This window comes from Zalophus californianus, chromosome 4 (genome assembly GCF_009762305.2).
Source record: "Zalophus californianus isolate mZalCal1 chromosome 4, mZalCal1.pri.v2, whole genome shotgun sequence".
Classification (NCBI taxonomy): Eukaryota; Metazoa; Chordata; class Mammalia; order Carnivora; family Otariidae; genus Zalophus; species Zalophus californianus.
In genome coordinates, this window is record NC_045598.1 from 34,003,551 (window position 1) to 34,026,218 (window position 22,668).

Genomic DNA, 22,668 nt, shown 5'->3' on the forward strand with positions numbered 1-22,668 from the left:
AAGGTCACGAATGGCCCCATATCCCTGATGGAGTAGATGATCTGATAAGAGAGGAACTGGCTGTGGATTTAGCCGACTTGAGATCCTGGGTGAAAAGTCAGGATCGCCTAGAGGGAGCTGTGGAGAATAAATAAGGAGACCAGAGGGGGACTTTCCAGTGTCCCCCTGACCCTCATATCTTGTCTTTCCCTTATGCTTCTCAGGTGCTGGTGCAGGGCTGCCTTTTGGACCCTTCCCAGCGGGAGGCGTTCCTGCAGCAGGTATACGAGCAGCTCTGTCTCTTTGAGGATAAAGTGGCCACCATGCTGCAGCAGCAGTATGACCCCCAGAGTCAGGTATGTGCGAGAGAAAGCAGGTGGAGACCACTTAGAAAGAGGAGCTATTAAGGGGCAAAAGGGAGAGGGAGCCAGGGATAGAATTGCTGGTGAGCACACACAACAGGTTCCCTGCTGGAGGAGGGCTCACGTACGTTCCCCAAGACACACACTCTTGCTGGGAGAAAATGTGAAAGCCATTTGCCTGTGTGTTTTCAGTCCTAGATCTCCTCCCCTACTGGATCTGAGAGGGTGATCGTGGGCGGCTTTGTTCTCTAGGACTTTGTACAGTCAGGGATAAAGCTGCTTGGACTCACTTGAACGCACTTGCTCATTCCTTTGGACATCCTAGAAATAGCCGAGGAAATTGAGTCCCACCTGTGTGAAGACTTAATCTGATTGATGTAGAGAATATTTCATCATAGTGTTAGGAAACTCTAGGTAAGGGGCCTCATTGACAAAAGGTGGGGAACCCTGCTCAGTATAATCTGGTGCTCCATCCGGTGCCAGACTCCCTGTCCATCTGCAGGTCAGCATCTGAGCACACCCTGGGAGAGCAAGCACAGTCAGGACTCGGCTGCATAGCGGGAGATTGGGGGTCCTCAGAGGATTAGGCCTCTCTGGCCTGGCCAGCGCTGGGCTGTAAATTCTGGCTTGGCTCTGGGTGGGACAGTAGTGCCGTCTGACCAGTTCTGTCTCTTCTGTAATTTGGGCCAGGCAGAGGACCAGTCCCCAGACTCAGGGGAGCCCCCAGGCCGGAAGGTGGGAGTCTCCATGGTGACAGCTGATCTTGGGCTGGTCAGTATGATTCGTCAGGGCATCTTGGCACTGCAGTTGCTCCCCTCAAACTCTAGTGCAGGTCAGTAGAAGGAATGTTGGTGGGGTTGGGGAAATAGGAGGGTATAAGAAGGGGACATTATCAGTATCCATCAAGGTTACCAGGGCACCAGTGGGTCCCCGGGGAGAGGATCTGTCTCCTTGTTTGAGGAAGGTGAGTGTGCATGCGTGTATCTCTCAAGTATTATCAGCTCTGACAACCATCAGGGACCCTAGTGGGAAGGAGTAGCGCTCCAGGGACATCACTTAGGACACTGGGATCCAGCACTCAGGAGGGAGAAGCAGGACAGAGGGAAGAAGGAAGGGTGTTTGCGGATCATAAAACACATCGGTTTGTGGGCACCGAGGTCTTCAGGGCCCCATCAGTTGGATGCCCCCCTGTGACTTTGATCTGGTCAGCGTCCCCAGGTCTGTCCAATGTTTCCTGCTCCAGGTATCATCGTGATCACAGATGGGGTGACCAGTGTCCCTGACGTTGCTGTCTGTGAGACATTGCTGAACCAGCTCCGCAGTGGCACCGTGGCTTGTTCCTTTGTGCAGGTGAGGACTTTGTAGGAAGGAGAGGGAAGTGTAGTATGTCACAAAGTTGGACATGGCTGGTTACTTTCTTATAGGTGACGATCTCCCACGTAAAGCCAATAACATAGTTGCCTGTGTGTTAGTGGGGTGCATAGGTGGCATGTCTAGAACAGGGTAGGTGGCAGTGGTGGGAGAGGACTCTCATCTTCATCCTTAGGGTGTGGGGAGACAGCATGTTATAGGAAAAAGAGTGCTGAATTTGAAATCTGACAGTCATGTCCAGCCTCATCTCCCCCGTTAGATTAGTTATCACTGTTTTGATTGCAAGGATCAGAAAACCCAACTCAAACTAGCTTGAGCAAAGGAAAGAATAGGAATATTCAGCAAACCACAGCCAATTTGGATTGATGGGCCATAGGGTGGGAAGCAAAGCGCTCTGGGAAACAAGACCACGGGGTAGGCATTGGCCAGAACATGAAAAGCTGGTTCTGCTGTATTAAGACGCTTCAGGGTAATTCTGTGGGTGATGCAGGGAAGCACAAGGAAAGTCACTAGTTGGGTTTATGTTTTATAAAGGTCACTCTTGCTGCTGCATGAAGGCAGGAGTGGAAGCAGGGGGGTTAATAATTGCAGTGCTCAAGGTGAGAGAGGAACAGGGCTTAAATGAGGGGACTGAAAAACAAACCGAGGGTTCTAGAGGGGAGGGGGGTGGGGGGATGGGCTAGCCCGGTGATGGGTATTAAGGAGGGCACGTTCTGCGTGGAGCAGAACGTTATGTTCATGCACAAACAATGAATCATGGAACACTACATCAAGAACTAATGATGTGATGTATGGTGATTAACATAACAATAAAAAATTATTAAAAAAAATTAGGGGACTAAGGGGTAAGAGACAAGGGGATAGAATTGAGAAAGTGAAGAGGTAGTCAACATGACTTACAATTAGCAAGGTGTGAGGGGTGAGCAAGAAAGAGAGGTCAAGGATGTCTCCCAAGTTTGTGACCTCAGTGGTGACTGGGTTGCTGGCAGAGCTAAACAGGAAGAGAAGCAGCTGGGGTGGAATGAGGACAAGGTGGTCAAACCAGGTGTGTGCGTGTTGGGTTTGAGGCATCTGTGGGTCAACAGGAAAGCAGCAGAAAGCATCACCTTTGGAGTTAGGCCTGCCTGCTCCACTTACTAGCTGGGTGACGTTGGGCACATCACTTGATTCTTGGTCGGATTCATTTGTAAGTGGAGATTATAACAGTGCCTCCCTCGTAGAGTGAGACAGTGCATTTAAAGTGCTCAGCAGAGTGCATAATTATGTCATAGACGGCTGCTTTTCATAGCAGTTAGCAGTTGGATATGCAGATCTGGTACTCAGGAGACAGCACTAGTTGAGAGAGTTGGGATTTGTCAGCCTGCAGATGGCAGTTGAGCAGAGAAGAGGGCCCCTGAAGAAGCTTGGGTAATACCAGTGTTGAGAAGTTTTTCATAAGAAGGGGGCCCAGCAAAGAAGAAAGGGAAAGAATCAGACAAGAACCAGGAGATTCTCATGTCAGAGAAGTCCGAGCAGCACATAGCAGTGTGAGAGGCAGCAGACTGATCGGGTAAAATGAGGAGTGGAAAGCACCCTCTTGATTTGGTGATGAAGAGGCCACCGGGACCTTTTTCAGGCCATTTCGGTGAAGAGGTGGCAAAGGGAAGTGACTGCAGTGGGTGGGAGAGAAGGAAGCGGAGACAAGCAAGACACAAGGACTGTGGCTATTCAGATCAGGTGGGGGCAGGAGAGAATGGAAGCTGGAGGGAAGTGCAGGGCGGAAGAGGCAGGTGCTTTGTTCTGTTGGTTTGGTTTTGAAGCTAGAGACTTTCAGCCCGTTTCTAAGAACACGTGAGGAAGCAGAGTTTGAAAATAAGGGAAAGAAGAGGAAGCCTGATGGAGTGAAGTCTCTCCGTTGACAAGAGGGCGCGGGCTCAAAGTAGATCGAGGGACCCTTTGGGAGTGGAGAGGAGTCCTTTCTTCCTTTGAAACTAGAAGGATAGAAGTGATGATAGGGATAAATTCGACCGAGGGCCTCCCGTCCCTCTCTGAAGGAGAAGGTGCGGGGGAGTACTGTGAGGAGGGGCGGCCAGCATCGGGGAGAACTGTGTTGAGGACAGCCCTGAAGGACTTGCTGGGCTGGGTGTTCCGTGTTCCCGTGTGGTGCCACCCTAGACAGCGATGCACCTTTCTCCAGTTGGGATCCCGTGGATAGGTTGTGCTCCTCATTGGGGTTTGGAGGTCAAAGCAGAGTCCGGTCAGGAGGGCCAGGGATAGACTTGGAGAGCAGAGGTTCAAGGCCGGCAGTCTTAATGAGGTCAGAGAGTGCAGGCGAAGGATGGAAGAAATCCAGAGGGGTATAATGGTGTGCAATCGGTAGGATGTGGCAACTGAAATTGCAAAAATGAAGTGGGTCCAAGAGAAGCCAAGGGCCAGCGTGTAGGCAGCGGGCAGATGAGTGGAATAGAGGGAGTTCCGGGAGATGAGGTTCAGGAACAGAGAGGTCAAGGAATTGAATGGAACATCTCGAGTTGGCCTGTCACCGTCTTCTGTCAAGGGCCAGCTAGTAAATATTTTAAGCTTTGCTGGCCATACGGTCATCACAACTCAGCTCTGCTCTTGTGGTGTCAGAGCAGTCATAGACAAGATGAATGGGCGTGGCTGTGTTGCAGTGAAACCTGTTTACAAAAACAGGTGATGTGCTAGATTTGGCCCACAGGTTATATGTAGTATGCCAATCTCTGATCTACGGGCTTAGTATTCACAATATGGTCCATGGACTGGCAGCATTGGCATCACCAGGGAGCTTGTTAGAAATGGAAAATCTTAGGCCCACCCCAGACCTATTGCATTTTTAACAAAATCCCCAGGTGTTTTGTACATACCCTAAGGTTTGAGAAGCCCTTTTTTTAGAGACACTGAAGTCTCTCCGATGGTAACAGGATGCCCGTGAACCAGTTCTCAAAATCTTTAGTGAGTGGTGCAGTCTGGCGTTTGATGTCCTGCAAAAGGGTGTGGCTTCAGCCAGGGGCCCAGGGAAGGAAAGTTGCAGAGCAGTGGTCTGTCCTGGGAGAACACTGACCCACTTCCTGCTTTGTGGTCCCCAGGGGTGGGAACAGCCACCGGCCCAGTCTCTTCCACTCCTATTTTTACTTCTTTCTCAGGTGCCTGTTTTGGAGGTAGGCCTCTTATTGCTCATTTTCTCTAGGTGGGAGGAGTTTACTCCTATGACTGCAGTTTTGGCCATGTGCCCAACGTGGAATTGATGAAGTTCATCGCAATGGCCACATTTGGTTCTTACCTGTCCACTTGTCCTGAGCCAGAACCAGGCAGCCTGGGTCTGACTGTCTACCACCGGGCATTTCTCCTCTACTCCTTCCTGCGCAGTGGAGAAGCCCTGAACCCCGAGTATTACTGCGGTGAGGGGCAGACTGGGGCCAGGGGTGGGGGGCTGGCGAGTGTAGCATGGACATGGAAGTGATGCAGGAAGGGATCCCTGGGGGGCCTGAGCTCGAGCCTGGGGCTGACTGTTCTGGCACGGTTCTCTCCCCTGGGATGGCAGCATAGCGCCCCCCCCAACCCCCCAGCTCTCTGTCAGCTCACGGATAGCCACCCGCCCCTCCGTCACCTCGCTGGTCTTCTAGGCTCTCAGCACCGCCTGTTCAATGAGCACCTGGTCTCCGCAAGCAGCAACCCTGCCCTGGCTCTACGTCGGAAGAAGCACACCGAGAAGGAGGTGCCTGCTGACTTGGTCAGCACAGTGTCTGTTCGGCTTCGAGAGGGTTACAGTGTCCGAGAGGTCACACTGGCCAAAGGTGAGGGTCGCTAGGCTCTGCCCCATCTCGCAAGCCTCAGACCTGCCAGACCAAGCGGAAGGTGCCTAGGTATCACCCGTGAGATTCTGCTTGTCACTGGAGACAAGTGGGTTTTGAGCTGCCTTCAGGGCCTCATTCTCTTAGCATTTAGCCTCCCGGTTCCATCTTTGCCAGGGGTGGGTCAGCGGAGGGTGGTGTGGTGTCCTGAGCTTGACTCTGTTTTCACATCACTGCTGCAAACTTCTGTTTGTGGCAGTTGGCAGGCTCTAGGCCTGAAATCTCTGGAACTATGCTTGGAACGTTTAGCCAGGCTAGAGTTCCAGGAGGTCGGTGGGGGTTTTGGATAGAACTCAGTCCCAGGCTGGAGTCCTGTGCCCTTCTTCCCCTAACTAGTCTCCTGATTCCCCTGAAGGAGGGTCTCAGCTGGAGGTGAAGCTCGTGCTGTTGTGGAAACACAACATGCGCATCGAGTATGTGGCTATGGCGCCCTGGCCCCTGGAGCCTGAGGGCCCTCGAGGAACACGGGTGGAAGTGACAATGGAAGGGGGCTATGACATTCTGCACGACGTGTCCTGTGCACTAAGGCAACCCATTCGCTCACTCTATCGTACCCACGTTATCCGACGGTTCTGGAACACGCTGCAGAGGTGAATGAGGTCACCACTCAGTGAGTGATGCCCTGTTTGTTGTGTGGGGAGACAGAGGTGTGAAACTGGGAGCTGGTGAGAGCCCCCCTGAGGCCCAGGCTTGTGTCCAGGATCCCACGTCCCCCTGGGGCTCCCTTCCTCTGTGCCCACTGGAGTCAGGGGTGGCTCAGGGTTGACCCTTGCTCTGCAGCATTAACCAGACGGACCAGATGCTAGCCCACCTTCAGTCTTTCTCTTCAGTCCCAGAACATTTCACGCTTCCTGACAGCACCAAAAGCGGAGTGCCGCTCTTCTATATCCCGCCCGGCTCCGCCACCCCGGTGAGTGGTTCTCATGTTCGGCAGCCCCCCTCCACACCCATCCAAGCTCAGACTAGCACAGCTTCTAGAGCCCAGAGCCACCTTCTTTTTCCTTCCCTCTGGGCTTCTAGAACCCAGAGCCAGCTTCTTTTCCTTTCCTTCCCACCTTCCTTTTTCCTAAACCAGAATTCCTAAGCTTTAGCCTTGAGAGCAATTCTCCTCCCTCCTTCCAAGTTCCTGACAGAGAAGGATCTATAGAGAGAGGCTGTCCTCAGCAGACCCCCGGTGCCAGACATAGACTTGGAGAACGCAGAGGTTCCCATGAGCCCCTTCGCCCCGTCTCCATGTGGAGTATTCTGGCCTCTCCCCGCATCCTCACCCATTTCCCACCAGTGCCAGCCACCGTGAACTGTGCACTGCCTAAAGACCGTAGCTTCCTTTGTCCTGTGCTCACTTCACCCGCGGCCCAAGGACATCAGCCTTGCACCGCCAGGCGCAGCTTTTGCTAGCACGCAGCCGCCTCACCCTTTGCCTGGGTTTAGCTTAAAGGGCTACCCAGTCTGTCTCTGGGCTCCTCCCAATCTGGCCTTCGTCCTGGAGGCCTCTGTGTTTTGCTCCTGTCCCAAGCTGGGAGCTCCTCTCTGACCCCTGGACCCCACCGTCCTGTTTGCCAGTTGACCCTCGTGCCGTGTTTCTCCACGAATGCTCCTCCTACAGGGCAGTCCTTCCCATCCCTAGGTGCTCTCCCTTCAGCACAGTGGGTCCGACTCCTCCCATGCCCAGTTTGCGGCCTACTGGAAGCCGGTGCTGTCCATGGATGCCAATTCCTGGCAGCGCTGGCTGCACATGCATCGCCTGGTGCTCATCCTGGAGCACGACACGTGGGTATCCTCTGTGGGCTGAGGGGACAGGGAGGGTTGGGGAAGACGGGGGCAGCAGATGAGCCCTCACCCGCCGCAGCCAAGGAAAAATGACGACCCTTCCCCAGCCTTCCGGGTTACCCACGCCCACATCCTCAGATAGGACCTGGCAGAGAGAGACAGCAGTCTGTTCTCTGCCCCCAAGCTTGGGGCTGCGAGGTCTGACCTCAGCCCACACCACTCTTCCAGACCCATCCCCAAGCACTTGCACACCCCCGGCAGCAACGGTCGCTACAGCACCGTGCAGTGCAGGATCTCGCACTCCTCGCTGACCTCTCTGCTTCGGGACTGGAGCAGCTTCGTGCTGGTCGAGGGATACTCCTATGTGAAGCTGCTGTCCAGGTGTGCAAAGCGATGGGCCCTCGCTCCTCCCCCTCCACCGCATCCCACATCTCTTCCTCTAACCCCAGACCTCACCGCTCCTTCTCAGCCCACTGACAGCCTAGAGCTGCTCACTGACCCCCATCTCTTCCTAGTGCCCCTGACCAGCCCCCCTCCTCCTTCTACATGGTCCGCATCATTTCCAAGGCCCCGTGCATGGTCCTTCGCCTGGGTTTTCCCATCGGCACACCGGCCCAGGCCCGACATAAGGTGAGCTGGGCCCTGACTGACTCCCAGACCCAGGAGCCCTGGAGGGTAGACTGACTCTTTCTCCCCACACCATACAGGGCCAGGGCCAGTGGAGAGAGGAGCCCCCAGATCAAGGAACGCTTGGAGTAGAGGGCTCTCTCACCTTGTCTGGGGGCCCCTTCTCCCAGACCTAGAGGGGATGGGGTTAAGAAGATCTGATCACATTTCTCCCCCAGATTGTGTCAGGCTTACGGGAAGAGATCTTGCGGCTGCGTTTCCCCCACCGGGTGCAAAGCAAGGAGCCAACACCCAAGGTCAAACGGAAAGGGCTGGGGGGCATTGGTGGGGGCAGCTCTCCCTCCAAGTCCCCCCCCATGCTGGGCCCGCAGCAGGCCCTGTCCGACCGGCCCTGCCTTGTGGTCCTGCATAAGCCCCTGGACAAGCTACTCATCAGGTTGGTGGAGAAGCTGGGGCCCGGGCTGGGGCTCAGGCTGGGGCTCAGCTGGGTCCAAGTGGAGATCGAGGGGTTGCCTCTATTGCCTAGGTATGAGAAGCTGCCCCTGGACTACCGGGCACCCTTCTTACTGACACTGGAGCCACCAGGGCCACTGCCGTTGGTGTCAGGCCGCTCAGCCTCTTCTAGCCTGGCGTCGCTGTCCCGCTACCTCTACCAGCAGCGCTGGCTCTGGAGCGTCCCGTCGGGCCTGGCCCCCGCGCTGCCCCTCAGCGCCATCGCACAGCTCCTGTCCATCCTCACTGAGTACGTCACCCGGGCCCCGCCGGGCAGCTTGGGGCAGGGAGAGAGCAGGTGTAGACTCTGGGTTCGGCCCTGGCAGAAAGCCGACTTCAGACCCTGGCCCTCTCTGAGCCCCTGTGCCGCCGCCGCCATTATGCGCGGTCTTTAGCGCAGAGCAGCGCCTGCCACTGCCCTCCCTCGCCTCCCGCACCTGCCACAGTCGACTTACCGTGGCCTGTGCAGCTAGAACTTCCTGCACCTGAGGCACCAGTAGTCTGAGCAGGGCTGCCAGCAGACAAGTCTGCCTGGACAGCTGCTGGAAGTGGTCACGTAAGTAGCATGAGGGGCAGGAGGATGGACTCTGAGTGTCTCTCCCCCATCTCATCCCGTCCCCACCCCCACCTTTGCGGGGCTTCAGAGTCCGACTCTCCGAAGGCTTCCACTTCGCCTGCAGTGGGGAAGGAATCATCAACATGGTCCTGGAGCTTCCAATTCAGGTATGTGCCGTCCCTCGTGACGCCTCCCCACCAGGGCCCGTCATCCGAGGGACACTTGCCTCTCAGCCAGGTTGCGACTGCTGTAAACTCGGCCTCATGGAGATCCTGTGGTCAGAGGACCCAAAGCCTGAGGCCAGTCCCAGGACAATGTGGTGGAGGCTAGGGTTCTGAGGGCCCGAGCTGGCCTGGTTGACGTTTGCCCACAATCTCCCGTTCTGCCCCCAGAACGAGCCCCTGGGGCAGGCTGCAGGCGAAGAGAAGCACACCTGCGTTGTCCAGTACATTCTCTTCCCCCCACACTCTACCTCCACCAAAGACAGGTGAGGCCCAGGTCCTCTCTGGGAGCCGCCTCTCTCCACATTCCCACTTGTCCCTACTGCCTCTGAAGTTGTCTCCTGGGCTGTTAGAGAGCTGGGGTAGTGGGTGCTGTTTGGGGATGCTTCCTCAGGCAGACGCTGGTCTGGAAGGGCCACGTGGGAGTTTCGTCCGTTCTGTGCTCCCCGCGTGGACTGACCCCCTGCCACTCAGCTATGGATTGGACTCTCCTGTCTGCCAGGCTCAGGGCTCCTCCTCCTTTAGCTTCTCCACAGATGACGACAACGACGTGGAGGTGGAGGCCCTGGAAGGAGACTCAGAGCTCAACCTGGTCACTGAGGTGTGGGTGGAGCCTCAGTATGGACGGGTGGGACCCGGCCCTGAGAGTTGGAAGCATCTCCAGGACCTGACATACTCCGAGATCCCTCGAGCTGTGAGTGACCCCTGCAGGACCCCCACACCTTACCAGGGCAGGCGCCATCCCCTCTGGAGTACCACAGCCTGTGCACTTCCTGGGCCCTCTGAAGCTCTGTGCTCTGCCCGTCTCTGTGTGGGCTTCCTGGAGAGCTGGACACCAGAGTCCTCAGGCCTAGGGCAGGCTGATCCCTAACTTCTGCTGTTTATGCCCTAGCTCCACCCTCGGGATGCTGCGTGCATAGGCTCCATGCTGAGCTTTGAATACCTGATACAGCTGTGCCAGAGCAAGGAATGGAGTCCCCTGCTCCCAGAGCCAAGGGTCTCTGATGGTCAGTGGGGAAGGGGCCCCCAGGGTGGAGCAGGAGAGTGGAGGGCGGGGGGCAGCCATAGCTGAGGCATCTGGGTTTCACCATGGGTCTTGTCTTCCTTCCCTCCCTCCTAGGATTGGACCAGGGAGGAGATACCTGTGTCCACGAGATCCCTTTCCATTTTGACCTAATGGGACTGTTGCCTCAGTGTCAACAGCTCCAGATGTTCTTCCTTCTGCTTTCTAGAGGTGGGTGAACTTCCTGCTTACTGACCCACAGGGCCAGTGGGTGTGGGAATGATAGAGCGTAGAGAGCAGATGATTCTGCACATGAGTCAGAGGAGCACTGGGGCAGGAGGAGGCTTGGAGGCCGCACGAGGGCCGCTATGGTCAGGGCTGAGCCAGGGTGCTGGGCAGCAGGAGGCTCTCAGTGCTGAGTGGAGTGTGTGTCGGGCAGAGCCAGAGGGCGTCCCTCCCGCCGAGGGGCCCTGTCCCACCAACGACATGGTGCTGTGCCTGCTGCACAGCTGCCTGGGGCAGGAGCTGAGTGACCGGGAGATCCCGCTGACCGCTGCTGAGCAGGCCACCTTCTTGAGTGAGGTGCTGCGACGGGCCTTCCACAGTCCAGGTGAGTTCCCACCTCTTCCCCAGACAGCACACTCTGGCCCAGCCCCCCTTTTCCCTACCCCTCGGAGTGGGGGGGTTTCTGTCTTTGGGTCTTGGCCTCCCTGTCTCTTTACCTCAGAGCCCTGTCTCTCTGCTGGCCCTGCCCTCGTCTACCCACCTCTACCCCCACTGTAGGTCCAGAGGAGCCAGGGATCCTAAAGGATCGAGCAGTCAGCAGCACCCAAGCCACTGGAGACTCAGCGCCTCCTGCCCTGGTCAGCACCGCTTTGTCTCCTTGAGCCTGTTTTCCCACTGACCTTCTGTTAGCACATATCCATGCCCCAACTTTCTACCACCAGGGATGCCAGAGACAGGGTACTGTCACTCCCCTTTGTCTTAGATCTTCCAAGCTATACCTAGGGCTACACTCCATGGTGGAGGAAGGGAGCAGGGGTTGGGTGGTCCCTTGCAGATTGTTCTGATGTTTCTCTTACAGGGTGGAGGCCCTCCTGAGCCGCTCAAGCCTCTCATCTCTGCCCAGCCCCCTCAGTGGCGCTGCTATGCAAGGCTTCTGACTCCCCAGCATGTGTTTCTGACTTTCCTCCCAGCTACCTTCTCAGGTACCACCTGCTCACCTTTGTCACTAGCCCCAGATACAAACCCCTGGACTCTTTCACCAGCCTACCAGGCAGCTCTGACTTCTGTCTCTTTTCCTCTTCAGATGTCCAACATCTGGGTGCCTGTGGCCTGGAGGGACCCTCTCCAGAGGAGACAAAGCCTAAGTTCGGGGATTGGAGTGGGGCCGCCAGCCTGAAAGATCTGGGAGGACCTGGGGTGAGGGCTGCAAAGGCCCAGGTCCCCACGCTCAGTGTCACCCCAGCCGGCGGTAAGGCTGCTAACTCTTAAGTCAGTTAAGCAGGAGCAGGAATGGGAAGAAATAGAAGGCTTGGAGACCATGTGACACCTCTTCCCACAGACACTGCCCAGAACCCAGGAGACCTAAGCCCGCCTTTCCGTCGGGACTTACAAGCTTACGCTGGGCGTCAGGCTCCACAGACGGAGGGTGCAGATGGTCCGCGGACCCGGTGTCCTGTTTACATCTATAGCTGTGCCCTGGAAGCGCTGAGAGAGCAAATGGTTGGCCTGCAACCCCCTCAGGCACCCCGAGACCTCATCTTCCGGTGAATACCCTCAGTATTGACCTAGGTCCTCCCCCAACCACGGCCCCCAGCCAGGGCTCATGACCACCATGCTCAGGGGTATAGACAGGTTGATGATCAGTGGCAGGAACTCAGTCCATGTCCTGCCGGCTCCTGGCTTAGCTTCCTTCAGCAAATCAGTTGAACTTCCTGGGCCTTGAATATATTCAGTAGAGACGCAGGGAGAGTTCACGGGAGCGAGGGTGGATGGGGAGTCTGAGATACCCCTTAGGAGAGTCGGCCAAGCTTGCTCCTCCCTCCTATTCCTAGGACTCAGTTCCTCGACCAGCCCTCCCCATCCTCAGCCTGGATGGAGCCCAGGTTCAAGGAGGCAGCCAACCATTGTGCCTTGCTGCAGGAGCATGCACAGCGATGCTACGTCCGTGGTGAGCAGGAGGCCACGTTAGGGAGTGTTAGGGAGGAGTCTTTGCGGGATTACGGGCAGAGGGACAGGAGGGTCCATTCCTGAGCTTGACCGTCATGGTCCCTTCCACTTCCTCAGGGCTGTTCCGGAGCTTGCAGCAAGCACAGAGCGTCTCCTCACAGGACTTGCTGATAGCGGTCGATGCCTGTGAGGAGCTACTACAAGAAGTAGACATCACCCCTTTCCTGCTTGCACTGTGTGGCCATACTCGGGGTTTGCCCCAGGCACCCCCAAGCCCTGGGCCTCTCAGCCCTGGGCCCTTCAGCAGCAGCATCGATGAGGGCCCTGAGCCTCAGGACCGAGCTGTCCTGGCTTCTGAGTCCAGGTTAGGATGGTCCCAGAATGATGTGTCAGGGCTGCGTGAGGTCCCTGTAAACAGACCTTCCGAGCCAGGGGTAGGGCTGTGCAAGGTCATGCCCACACACCGGGGAGGTGGTTGCTTTGTCGCTGGCTTCTTGCTCCCATTTACCAGTCTCCTCTCTGTCTCTCCTGTTCTGGCATGAAGTGTTGAGCTGGGTGAGGGTTAGAGAGTTGCCGGCTGCATCAGTGAAAATAGAAGCTTGTTCTGAGGACACTCGGGCAATAGTAGTAATCCCTGGAACCACTCCGTGAGTTTCAGAGTGTGTCGCTCACTGCTGAGTCCCCAGCTCACCTGAGGGGCCCAGCAAGTCCCTGATGAGGGGAGGGAGAAAGGCAAGCGAGCAGACAGCTGTGTGTCTGGCCCCTGCAGCGTATTAGCATCCGGGAAGCAAAAGAAGCAGAGGGAGGAAGGCGCTGATGACGCCCAGGTCCGAACTCTAGCCCAGTTCCCTGTCTGGAGCTCTAGACCCTCCACCTTCTGTGCCCCCCAATCCGTGCATTTTCTCCCCACCAAACCTTGCTTCTCCACCTGTGTTCTTCCACAGTGAATGAGATCACCCTCCACCCAGTGGTCCGAGTCAGGAAAGTGAGAGTCCTCCTTACTCATTCCTCTGTGTCACAGAAATGTCCAGTCATTAAGAAACGTGGGGGTTCAAGCCAAAGTGGGTGGGGTGGTTCCCCTTGCCTCTCCCACTGCCCGTGCCGTTGTGCTAAGCACCCTCGCTAGAGCCAAAGATGGTGTGTGCCGCTCCCAGAAGGGACGCAGGCTCCTCCGGGGCTTGGTGGCTCTTAATGCCTCAACGCCCCTCACCCCCAACCTGCCCACTCAGCATAGAGACCGAGGACCTCAGCGAGCCTGAGTTTCAGAACAGCCGTGTCCCTGGCAACCCAGACCCTAGCCTGGAGATCTCTCTGACGGATGTCTGCCAGCTCAGAGGAGAGGCACATGACGCCCTTCATAGCCTCATCCAGGTGAGACGCTTGGGGGAAGAGGAGGGTGGAGGCCCACCTGCCCCAGGGCGCCGTGTGCTCTCTTGGGACCGGGGTATATAGATGTCTACTCTAGGCTAGCGGGGAGTGTTCTGCCGAGGGCAGGCTGACATAATAGGCTCCTTCTAACCCCCAAACAGGAGAAGTTCCTGGAGATAAGCAGTCTCCACTTCCGCACGGTGCCCTCCAATCCACACTACTTCTTCTACTGCCCTCCATCCAGCCGGCGAGAGGTCAGCGGCTTCCTCCCTCCCTCCCTCGGACCCCCGAGCCATAACCCCATGGGCCCACCCAGACCCTCTGGACTCCTGGCTCTCTGAGGCCCTGATGTGGTGGCTCTCGTCCAGCTGTGGATAAAGCGGTCTCTTTCTTTTGCTCAGGATGAGGGCCCCCGGGACCCAGCAGACAGAAAAGTCAGTGACCTGGAGTTCTCAGAGGCTGAGCTCATAGGAGAAGAAGGTGTGTGGGCAGGTGGGGAGAGGTGGGAAGGCTGCTTCAAGCCGGGATTCGGGGCCCTCCACTGCCAGCCTGTCCCAGGAAGCCCACGACATGCATCCCTGTCTAGGAGACATGTCAGCCTGCTGTGTGGTCACCGAGAGTGACCCAGAGCTTGAGGTGGAATACCGCGAGAGCCGTGAGCCAGACCTGGGGCCAGCGGGGCTCGACTCCGCCTCACTGTCAGATGCAGACACCGTGAACCCCGATGAAGACTCCTTCAGTATCCTGGGGGGCGACTCACCGACGGGGCCCGAGAGCCTGGTGCGTGACCTGCCGCCTCTCTTCCTGCACCTCACGTGCTCCGTGCGGCTGCACGGGCAACACAGCTCAGTACCCGTGTGCAGCCTGCCCACGTGCCTGGGTGAGTCCAGGGTGCCCGGGGGCAGGCCACAGGTCCCAGTACAGCCCGCCTGCATGGTGGTGGGTAGGGGGCAGAGCCTATGGATAGAACTCATTAGCACTGAGGACTTGAAGTCTGTGCTTATCCCCGGGCTCCAGCAACCCCTGACTTTCCCCCTCTCGCAGGCCAGGTGCTTTCCAGTCTGGAGGGCCCCCCCATTGGAGGCCGAGTGCCCCTGAGGGACCTCAGTGTTACCCTGGACGTCTTTGTGCTGACCTTGCCTGTGGAAGTGGAGCTTCCCCCGACCTCGGACCCTCAGCACCACCGGTGTGGCAGCAAGTTTGGTGGGGGGGTCTGGGCCTTGCTGGGGCAGGGTCCCATTAAAGGAATCTAGAGGCACTTGGGGACTCAGGACCCCTTAAGGATTCCAAGAAAGGAGTGCTGAGGAGGCCTAGGAAGAGGGTAGCTGCTGATCTTTGACCTTGCTCCTACCCTATTCAGGTCCACGTCTGAAAGCAGTGCTTCATTCCCACGATCCCCAGGGCAGCCATCATCTTTAAGGTCGGATGATGGCCTGGGGCCCCCACTGCCACCCCCAGAAGAAGACAGGTACTTCCCCTTCCGCCTCGCGGAGTTCCTTGCTCCCTGTCAGTTTTATTTTCTGGAAACCAACGTCTAAACCTTTCTTCCACTTAGGCACCCCGGACTATCCAACTTGGCCACACCCCACAGACTGGCTATTGAGACCACCATGAGTGAGGTGAGGGCCTTCCCTCCCCCAAGCTAGGTGACAACCCCTTAACGCTTTAACTGATACCCTTGCCAGCACATGAGTAAGGTAAGGAGCCCCTTTATTCCGCGATCAAAGTAAGGCCACCCTCAATCTGTGAGGCAGTGTCTTCTGGTCTGCGAGGGAGATAATGCCCCAAGCGGCAGGGAGGTGCCCTTTGCCACTTCCTGGATTGCTCTCCGACTGTAGATCCACTGGTTGCTGGAGGATGAGATGGTGGGGGCCCTCCGAAGAGGGGGCATCCCCCAGAGCCCTGCGCTGCAGCGGGCAGCTGCCCACATCCATAGCTCTCCTGGACGCTCCACCTGCCTTCGCCAGACCCTGCCACTGAGTTTTGTGTTTGGGCCAGAACGTTCCCTCACACAATTCAAGGAGGTACGCTGTCCCCGGACCACCCCCCGGTTGTCCCAGGGCCCGTTCTTCCCTGGACTCCAGATAGAGAAGTAGAAGGGCCTCTCCTGGTCTGAGTCCATAGCATTCCCCTCCCGACAGCCTCCTCACCACATTGTCCCTCACCCCTGCCTGGAGGCCCAGCTCAGTGGGAAGAGACCCAGCTCCCCTCCTGGTCACTAGGCCTGTTGAAGTTTAGGCAAGTCCCTGACGCTTTGCGCACCTCAACAGTGGGGGTGCCGGTGTCTGCTTCACCAGGGAGTTGTGAGGGTCTGATGAAGTGTGGGGTGCCGTGAATAGGGCGGGCTGCTCCCGCCCGAACTGTAACCTTGGCTCCTGATTCCCCAGGAGTTTCGCCGCCTGCGCCTCCCTGGCCATGTTCTTCTTGAGGATCCTGACAGTGGCTTCTTCTTTGTGGCAGTTGGCCAACAGCCAGGTGCGTCCCAGGGGGAGCCCCCTTCAGCAGCCTGGGCTTGGCACAGCCATGAGGACAGGGCTGAAGGCATCGAAGGGGAGGTGAGTCTTCCCTGGGATAACCTGGGAATGGGGGCGGGGGGGTGGAGGTAGGTGGGGGGGGCCTGTATTCAGTTCTGACTTCCTGCCCCTCAGGCCCTGACAGCCAGCCCCCAAGCCCCTGGCTCCCCAGAGGGTTCTGAGGGCACCACCCTCCTCAGCCTGCCACAGGGAGGTAAGAGAGGACTCGGGCAACAAAGTCTGGGGGCTAGGACCAGGGACTTGTAGATCCCCGGCCCTGCTTCCATTTTCGGAGGGCGGTCCTAAGCAAAATCAACAGAGGTTCCAGGCCTTTCCCGTCTCTTCCCAGGGAGCCAGCCTGGGCCCAGCCGGGGGCTGAGCCTTATGTCCAGTCAGGGCAGTGTGGACTCTGACCACCTGGGTAAGCTGGGACAACGCAGGGAGGACTCTAAGCTGTTAGGAGGCAGACGCAGGGCTGCATGGTGGAAGGACTGGGCAGAGGGCATCAGAAGGGACTGACGTGAAGGAGCTGGGCCCATCAAGCCTGATACACTTGGAAGATCAGATGAGCCATAGGAAGGAGCTGAACCTCAGCACATTTGACACAGGTTACGATGGCGGCAGCAGTGGTTCAGACAGTGAGGGTCCCAATGAGACCCTAGGGGAGAAGGCTCCCTTCACGTTGCGGACCCCGCCTGGGCCAGCACCTCCACAGCCTTCGCTCTCAGGCCTCCCTGGGCCCTGTGTGCCTGACTTCTGGCTCATCGTTCGGGTGCTGCAGGATCGTGTGGAGGTGTATGCCCACGCACGGTAAGTAGGGCCCTGCACCCTGACTCTGATGTCTGCTGCTTTTCCCTGGTCCCACAGCACTCCTCTCCGGGGTCGTTCCAAAGTAAGACTTGGGACTGAGGGTTTGGGGAGAGGTCTGACTGTATTCTGGGGCTGGAGGGTCCTGACCACTTCCCACAGCCTGAGCAAAGCAGTTCACTCTCTGCTTTCCTAATGGAGTTCAAAGCTGGTAGGATTTGGGCTCCTGTAGCCAAGCATTAAGAGCATCTCCATTTCAGAGCAGCTTCAGAAGCTGACATGGGAATAACAGATGATATGTAACGAGCACTTAACTATGTGGCAGACGCTGTTCTTAGTGTTCCACCTGGATCAGCTCCTTCATCTGGGCCACGGTCCTAGAGAGTATTATTCTCCTTGTGGCTTGGCGGGGGGATGGGGGGGGACCTCAAGCACAGGTGAGTTAGATACTTGCCCAAGGTCACAGGAAAGGGCAGAGCCAGGACTCACAGCAAGGCCCCTGGTTAAATATGGCTCCCATAATGGGGTGGGGTGGGTTTAAGAAGGGAAGGCCATCCTTCTGCTCAAGATCTGAGAACGGAGAGGAAGGAAGCTTCGGAAGCTGCCCACGTGGAAGCTGATAAAGCAAGCCTGGAGCCTGTGCTTCCGTAATTGCTATGGAGAATTCCGCTTTTCCCATTTTCCACCATGTCTTCTTCCCTTGGTCCAGTCCTACTCCCTTTTCGTGGCTTCTCTTGGCCCCAGCTCCCAAGCCCCCCGCCACCCCCCCCGACTCTGTCTGGTCCATCCCTCCCCTCCAGGAGCCTGATTCGGGAAGATGGGGGGCCAGGCACCGAGTGTCGCCACCTGCAGCAGCTCCTGGTGAGGCGAGTTGGGGAGATCTGCAGGGAGGTCAACCAGGTAAGGGACAGCGAGCAGGGCTTTCTAGGCCTGGGACACTGCTCGGATGAGGAAGGAGTTTCTAGGAGCTTGACTTTCAGAGGCTCTTGATCCATCTTGGATATCTTCTTTGACAGCTGGTTACTGGGGTACTCTTACTCCCTGGGTTCTACAAACGGGGGAGCGCTCCCTCACGCACTCCTGGTAGCGTGGGTTACTCTCCCACACCCTGACTTTGAGCTGTTCCATCTTGTGGCCTTGCGCTAGCTTCAGGGATATAATAGTGAACAAGTCAGGGAAACCCTGACTCCCTGGAGCTCGTGTCAAGTGAGGGAGATAGACCTTGAACAACTAAATTACACGAATCATTCCCATTACGATTGTGAAGAATCGTACAGAGGAAAAGTAGAGACTGCGGTGGGAGCATATGACAGGGTCTAACCTTCTGAAGTGTCAGGGAAAGAATTGATTTTTTAAGCTGAGACCTGGAGGGTGGGGACCAGATTCTGGCAAAGAGGAGGGACGAATGTTTCTAACCTGGGGTTCCGAGCCCTGAGCCCGGTGACTGTGGGACACATCTCTGACCCCCCCAGTGATTACTGATGCTCTCTTGACCGCTGACCCCCCATGATAATGGGCATTCTCTCTGGCCTTTGATCACCCCTGACCACCACCACCAATTGTATGAGGAATGTTTCAGTTCCCTGATACCCGGCTCCTCCTCCCAGCGGCTGCTTCTGCAGGACCTCCATGACAGTCACGTGTGTAACTCTCTTCTGGTGGCCGAGAGCGAAGAGGATCTGTGGCGCAGCGAGACCCCCTTCCACTCCCGTCAGCGGGCACCGCTGCCCAGCGATGGTGAGACCCCACCCAGGAGCCTCCCTGCCGCCCTTCCTGTGTCCGTGCTTGGGTGGGAAGACGAGGGCAGAGTGGCCGTGACTTGTTCACCAGTGCCAGGAGAGCAGGGAGGGTAGGACAGAAAAGCGTCACTGAGTTTGGCCATTGAGAGCTCCCGTGTGTCGTTAGTGAACATAGTTTTGGCAGAGGGGTGGGACTAGGAACCAGAGGAGACAGAAGTGAGAGGATCTCACACAGGCGGGGCAGAGAAGAGCGACTCGCTCAGATAGCGTGGCAGGCACACAAGGAAGGAATTTGACAAAAAAGCGGACTCGAGCACACGTGTGTTCCACAGGGAAGGAGGCAGGAGACAAGGAAGGGTTGAAGAACACAGGAGAAAAGGGACCATGGAAGGGGCTGTGACCTGTCTTCCTAAGGCCGTGCCTCTGCCTGGCCCCACCTTCCTTTCCAAAACGACCGTCTTTCCCCTTTGGGTTATAGGGCCGAGGAATGGTGTGGAGGGGTGGGCGAGTCGGCCAAGTCACAGGTAGAAGAAGATCAGAGGGGAGGAGCCTAAGGCCCGGTGGGCGGGTTTGCCTTCCGATCGGCTGTCCCTCCTGACAGGCAGGCACAGGGCCCCTTTGGGCTTCCTGCGATCGCTGGGCTCGGTTAGCAAGTCCTTTACTCTAACTGATGCTCTACCCGAGATGCTAACGGAAGTCTTCACACTTCCGCTCTCTCCTCTTACCCCTGATGACCCCTCAGCACAGCTTGCAGGGGAAAGCCAAATGATGTCGTTCTTTTGCCGTTGTCCCGTCTGGTTTAAAAATAAAATCAGAGCACTTCTTGTTTTTAATATTCTCAGCAAGTCGGTAGGTGAATGTTCCTAACAGTCCCGGACATCACGTCTCTCAGCACATCCTGAGATGTGCTCCGTATCAAAGCACCGTTCCCCTAATTAGTGGACTTCCCAGGGTTTGATGGCGTCTTCTGCACATTGAGCATGAGCTAGGACAGCCACGCACCTTTGCTGCAGATGCCTTCTAGCAGCGTGCGACGGAAGACTGGTCGGAGCCCGGAGACAGCCCTTCCTCATTACAGTCTTTCCATGCGGCTTTGCTGGAGCCCTCGGCAAGCAGCATTCTGTTCCGAACAGCCTTCTGGGTGTTCTATACGCTGCTCACACCTGGCAGCAGCTTCTCTGGGAAACCAGATGGCCACCTCTGCCATATTGGGAGGCTCCTCATCAACCTGGGAAGCTGGAAAGGGTCAGACAAGGCACTGGCCTGTGCCCTTGGGCTCTTGCATTCTGCCCTACTGCCCTGTGGGTTCTTTGGGGCGGCTGTCCTCCAGAGCACTGTGTTTTCCCTGACTCTGGGGGTGTGTATCGGCACTCCTGTTCTCTTGGTTCTAACAGGGTTCTCGTTGCCGCTTTTTGTGAGTTCAAAAGGTGGGGTGTGTGTTATAAATTATATCATGACACAGCCAGAGCGTCCTGACATTGTCTCGAGGATTTTCTCATGCTCTGCCTTATGTGACACCTCTTCTTACCTCCTGCACATCTCCCTGAGAGCCTTTGTGCTGTGACCTGGCTTCCTAAGAGCATAGTCCTGCCTTGTTACCCGAAATGACCGGCTTTCCCCTGCAGGGTAACAGACAGGTCCAAGGAATCCTGGCGAGTGAGGACAAGTAGGCCAATTCCTCAGTGAGAAGTAGCGAGGGCAGAGGGCCGTGTCTCGCTTCTGATCCGCTGTCTCCCTTCCGCCCAGATTACGCTGCTGATGAGAGCTGTGCGCCCCGAGGGTACCTAGCCGCCACAATGCAGTTTGTCCCTGGCCATTTCTCCTGTGACGTTGTGTGGGGAACCGTGATTCGAGTCCATTCGCGCCTGAAAATGGGGCCCAGCATGGGGGTGTCTCGGGGTGTGTGACGGGCATTGAGAGGCAGGCGGGAGGGGAGGGGATCTGGAGAAGGGGGTGTCCTGAGCCCCTGTCACTCCCACAGCCATCCAGGCCCTGCGCTCCGTGCTCAATGCCTTCTCTGTGGTGAACCGGAAGAATATGTTTGTCTATCAGGAACGAGCAACGAAGGCTGTGTACTACCTGCGGTACGTGGGCCCTGAGGAGAGGGGGTAGAGCCGGGACCAAGGATGGTGGCCGAGGAGGTATGTCCAAAGACTGTGCCCCTCTCTCCCAGGCTCTTGGAGACTTCCTGCAGCGAGCGGCCATGGGAAGGTGATGCGCTGCCCCCCTCCCTAGCTCTGTCCCGAAGCCAGGAGCCCATCTACTCTGAGGAAGCTTCGGCACGTATCACCCCCACCCCCGAGGCCCCTGTGCTCCCCTCATACTTTGCCCCCTGGAGCCGGGCCCTGACCCGAGTTTCCCTGTAGGGTCCTCGTTCTCCCCTGGACATGGCTTCTGGCCGCAGTGCCGATGCTGCTCGTCCTGTGGGCCAAGTGGACAGGCATATCCAGCTGCTGGTGCATGGTGTAGGCCAGGCAGGTGAGCGCTGCGCGGAGGGGGCAGGGGAGTGGCCAGAGGGGGTTCCAGAGCCCTCCCGAGACTTCTCTTAGCGCCTTCCCACTCTAGCTCATGCTGTGCTCTGGGTTTCCCTCAAGCAGGAGCTGGGCGGGACAGACAGGTGTTTATAGAGGGTAGGCCCTGCAGCTGATTGAAATGCAGCTTGGGGAAGAGGGGCCGTTAAAGCTGACTAGGTGTCTAGCCTGGGTGACTGGGGGTGGATGGTGGCTCCACCGGCTGGAGACCAAGGGCAGGTTTGGGATGAAAATCATGTTTGGGAGATGGTGTGAGGTTGAGGGACCCGGGAGGCAGCTGGATGTCGCAGCTCATATTTATGGTTGGCTTAATGTGTACCAGGTCTTGGGCTGAGACTGTTACATGTGACGGTATTATTACTCCCATCTTATGGGTGAGGATACTGAAGCTTTGAGAGGTGACACTCACCTGTCCACAGTCACACAGTGAACTAGAATTTAGCAGCACTAGAACCTAGTGCTGGCTGCCTCCAGTATGTGGGGGAATATTCAAGTCTGGGGGTCAAGGGCCAGTCTGGGGGTTGCTGGATCCTCTGCCAGGGTCTCCACCTTCCTGCCATGGCTGTGTCAAGGTCCTGAGATCACCGACGAGCTGGTACGGGTCCTGCGTCGGCGCCTGGACGAGGCCACCCTGGATGTCATCACAGTCATGCTTGTTCGGAACTGCAAGCTGACACCCGCTGATGTGGAGGTCAGCTCCCTCCCAGCCTCCAGCGGCCCTCCAAGGCTCGGGCGCGGGGACTGTCTGCGCTCTACCTTCTCCATGCTGCTCTGACGCCCCTTCCCACTCTCTGCAGTTCATCCAGCCCCCCGGCAGTCTCCCCTCAGAAGTGCTGCATCTGGCCCTCCCTGCCTCCTGCAGGCCCTGGCTTCCTGCCCTGGCCTGGTACCTGCGGCAGAACCTGCTCATCTTCCTGCACTCTCCCAAGTACACAGACAGCAACAGCCGCAACCATTTCCAGGTGAGGTTCAGCCCCTCTCCACACTCCCTCTGACGGTGGAACCATTCCCTGCGGCTGCCGCAGGTGACCTTTGCCCATGGACCCGTATACACCGCTGCCTCCCCCACCCCTTATACCTTTATTGTCTACCTGTGTCTTCCTGTGCGCCCAGCGGTGCCTGTCCACCATTCCCCGCTGTGGACACCATCCCCTGATGCTCTCCATCCGTCCGCTTGGGCTTAGTTCTCTGTGGTGCTTGTCTCCCCAGCACCCGCTACCACCACAGGGCGGCCTCCCTGACTTGGACATCTACTTGTATAACAAGCCTGGTGGACAGGGCACCGGCGGCAAAGGTACGCTGCAGG

The 22,668-nt window shown here is 57.2% G+C and overlaps 1 protein-coding gene across 4 annotated transcripts in view; it reads left to right on the forward strand.

Moving 5' to 3' along the window:
- The window catches only part of SZT2 (SZT2 subunit of KICSTOR complex), a 50,403-nt gene that overhangs the window by 14,177 nt on the left and 13,558 nt on the right, over nt 1-22,668 (forward strand). For all 4 annotated transcript variants that reach the window (XM_027603813.2, XM_027603781.2, XM_027603792.2 and 1 more), the window contains exons 5-49: nt 204-335; nt 1,032-1,173; nt 1,585-1,691; nt 4,900-5,110; nt 5,336-5,506; nt 5,919-6,153; nt 6,344-6,473; nt 7,191-7,333; nt 7,562-7,714; nt 7,849-7,963; nt 8,179-8,396; nt 8,487-8,702; nt 9,097-9,175; nt 9,401-9,495; nt 9,755-9,923; nt 10,122-10,236; nt 10,350-10,463; nt 10,672-10,842; nt 11,016-11,095; nt 11,317-11,440; nt 11,542-11,706; nt 11,797-12,001; nt 12,290-12,405; nt 12,522-12,768; nt 13,634-13,775; nt 13,934-14,026; nt 14,174-14,252; nt 14,359-14,652; nt 14,817-14,958; nt 15,133-15,240; nt 15,328-15,391; nt 15,611-15,796; nt 16,160-16,327; nt 16,421-16,499; nt 16,635-16,706; nt 16,894-17,095; nt 17,893-17,992; nt 18,700-18,829; nt 20,578-20,730; nt 20,813-20,915; nt 21,005-21,110; nt 21,198-21,309; nt 21,935-22,053; nt 22,160-22,324; nt 22,572-22,656. In XM_027603813.2, the coding sequence (XP_027459614.1) occupies nt 204-335; nt 1,032-1,173; nt 1,585-1,691; nt 4,900-5,110; nt 5,336-5,506; nt 5,919-6,153; nt 6,344-6,473; nt 7,191-7,333; nt 7,562-7,714; nt 7,849-7,963; nt 8,179-8,396; nt 8,487-8,702; nt 9,097-9,175; nt 9,401-9,495; nt 9,755-9,923; nt 10,122-10,236; nt 10,350-10,463; nt 10,672-10,842; nt 11,016-11,095; nt 11,317-11,440; nt 11,542-11,706; nt 11,797-12,001; nt 12,290-12,405; nt 12,522-12,768; nt 13,634-13,775; nt 13,934-14,026; nt 14,174-14,252; nt 14,359-14,652; nt 14,817-14,958; nt 15,133-15,240; nt 15,328-15,391; nt 15,611-15,796; nt 16,160-16,327; nt 16,421-16,499; nt 16,635-16,706; nt 16,894-17,095; nt 17,893-17,992; nt 18,700-18,829; nt 20,578-20,730; nt 20,813-20,915; nt 21,005-21,110; nt 21,198-21,309; nt 21,935-22,053; nt 22,160-22,324; nt 22,572-22,656 (6,355 nt within the window). The remainder of the gene's footprint in view (nt 1-203; nt 336-1,031; nt 1,174-1,584; nt 1,692-4,899; nt 5,111-5,335; nt 5,507-5,918; nt 6,154-6,343; nt 6,474-7,190; nt 7,334-7,561; nt 7,715-7,848; nt 7,964-8,178; nt 8,397-8,486; nt 8,703-9,096; nt 9,176-9,400; nt 9,496-9,754; nt 9,924-10,121; nt 10,237-10,349; nt 10,464-10,671; nt 10,843-11,015; nt 11,096-11,316; nt 11,441-11,541; nt 11,707-11,796; nt 12,002-12,289; nt 12,406-12,521; nt 12,769-13,633; nt 13,776-13,933; nt 14,027-14,173; nt 14,253-14,358; nt 14,653-14,816; nt 14,959-15,132; nt 15,241-15,327; nt 15,392-15,610; nt 15,797-16,159; nt 16,328-16,420; nt 16,500-16,634; nt 16,707-16,893; nt 17,096-17,892; nt 17,993-18,699; nt 18,830-20,577; nt 20,731-20,812; nt 20,916-21,004; nt 21,111-21,197; nt 21,310-21,934; nt 22,054-22,159; nt 22,325-22,571; nt 22,657-22,668) is intronic.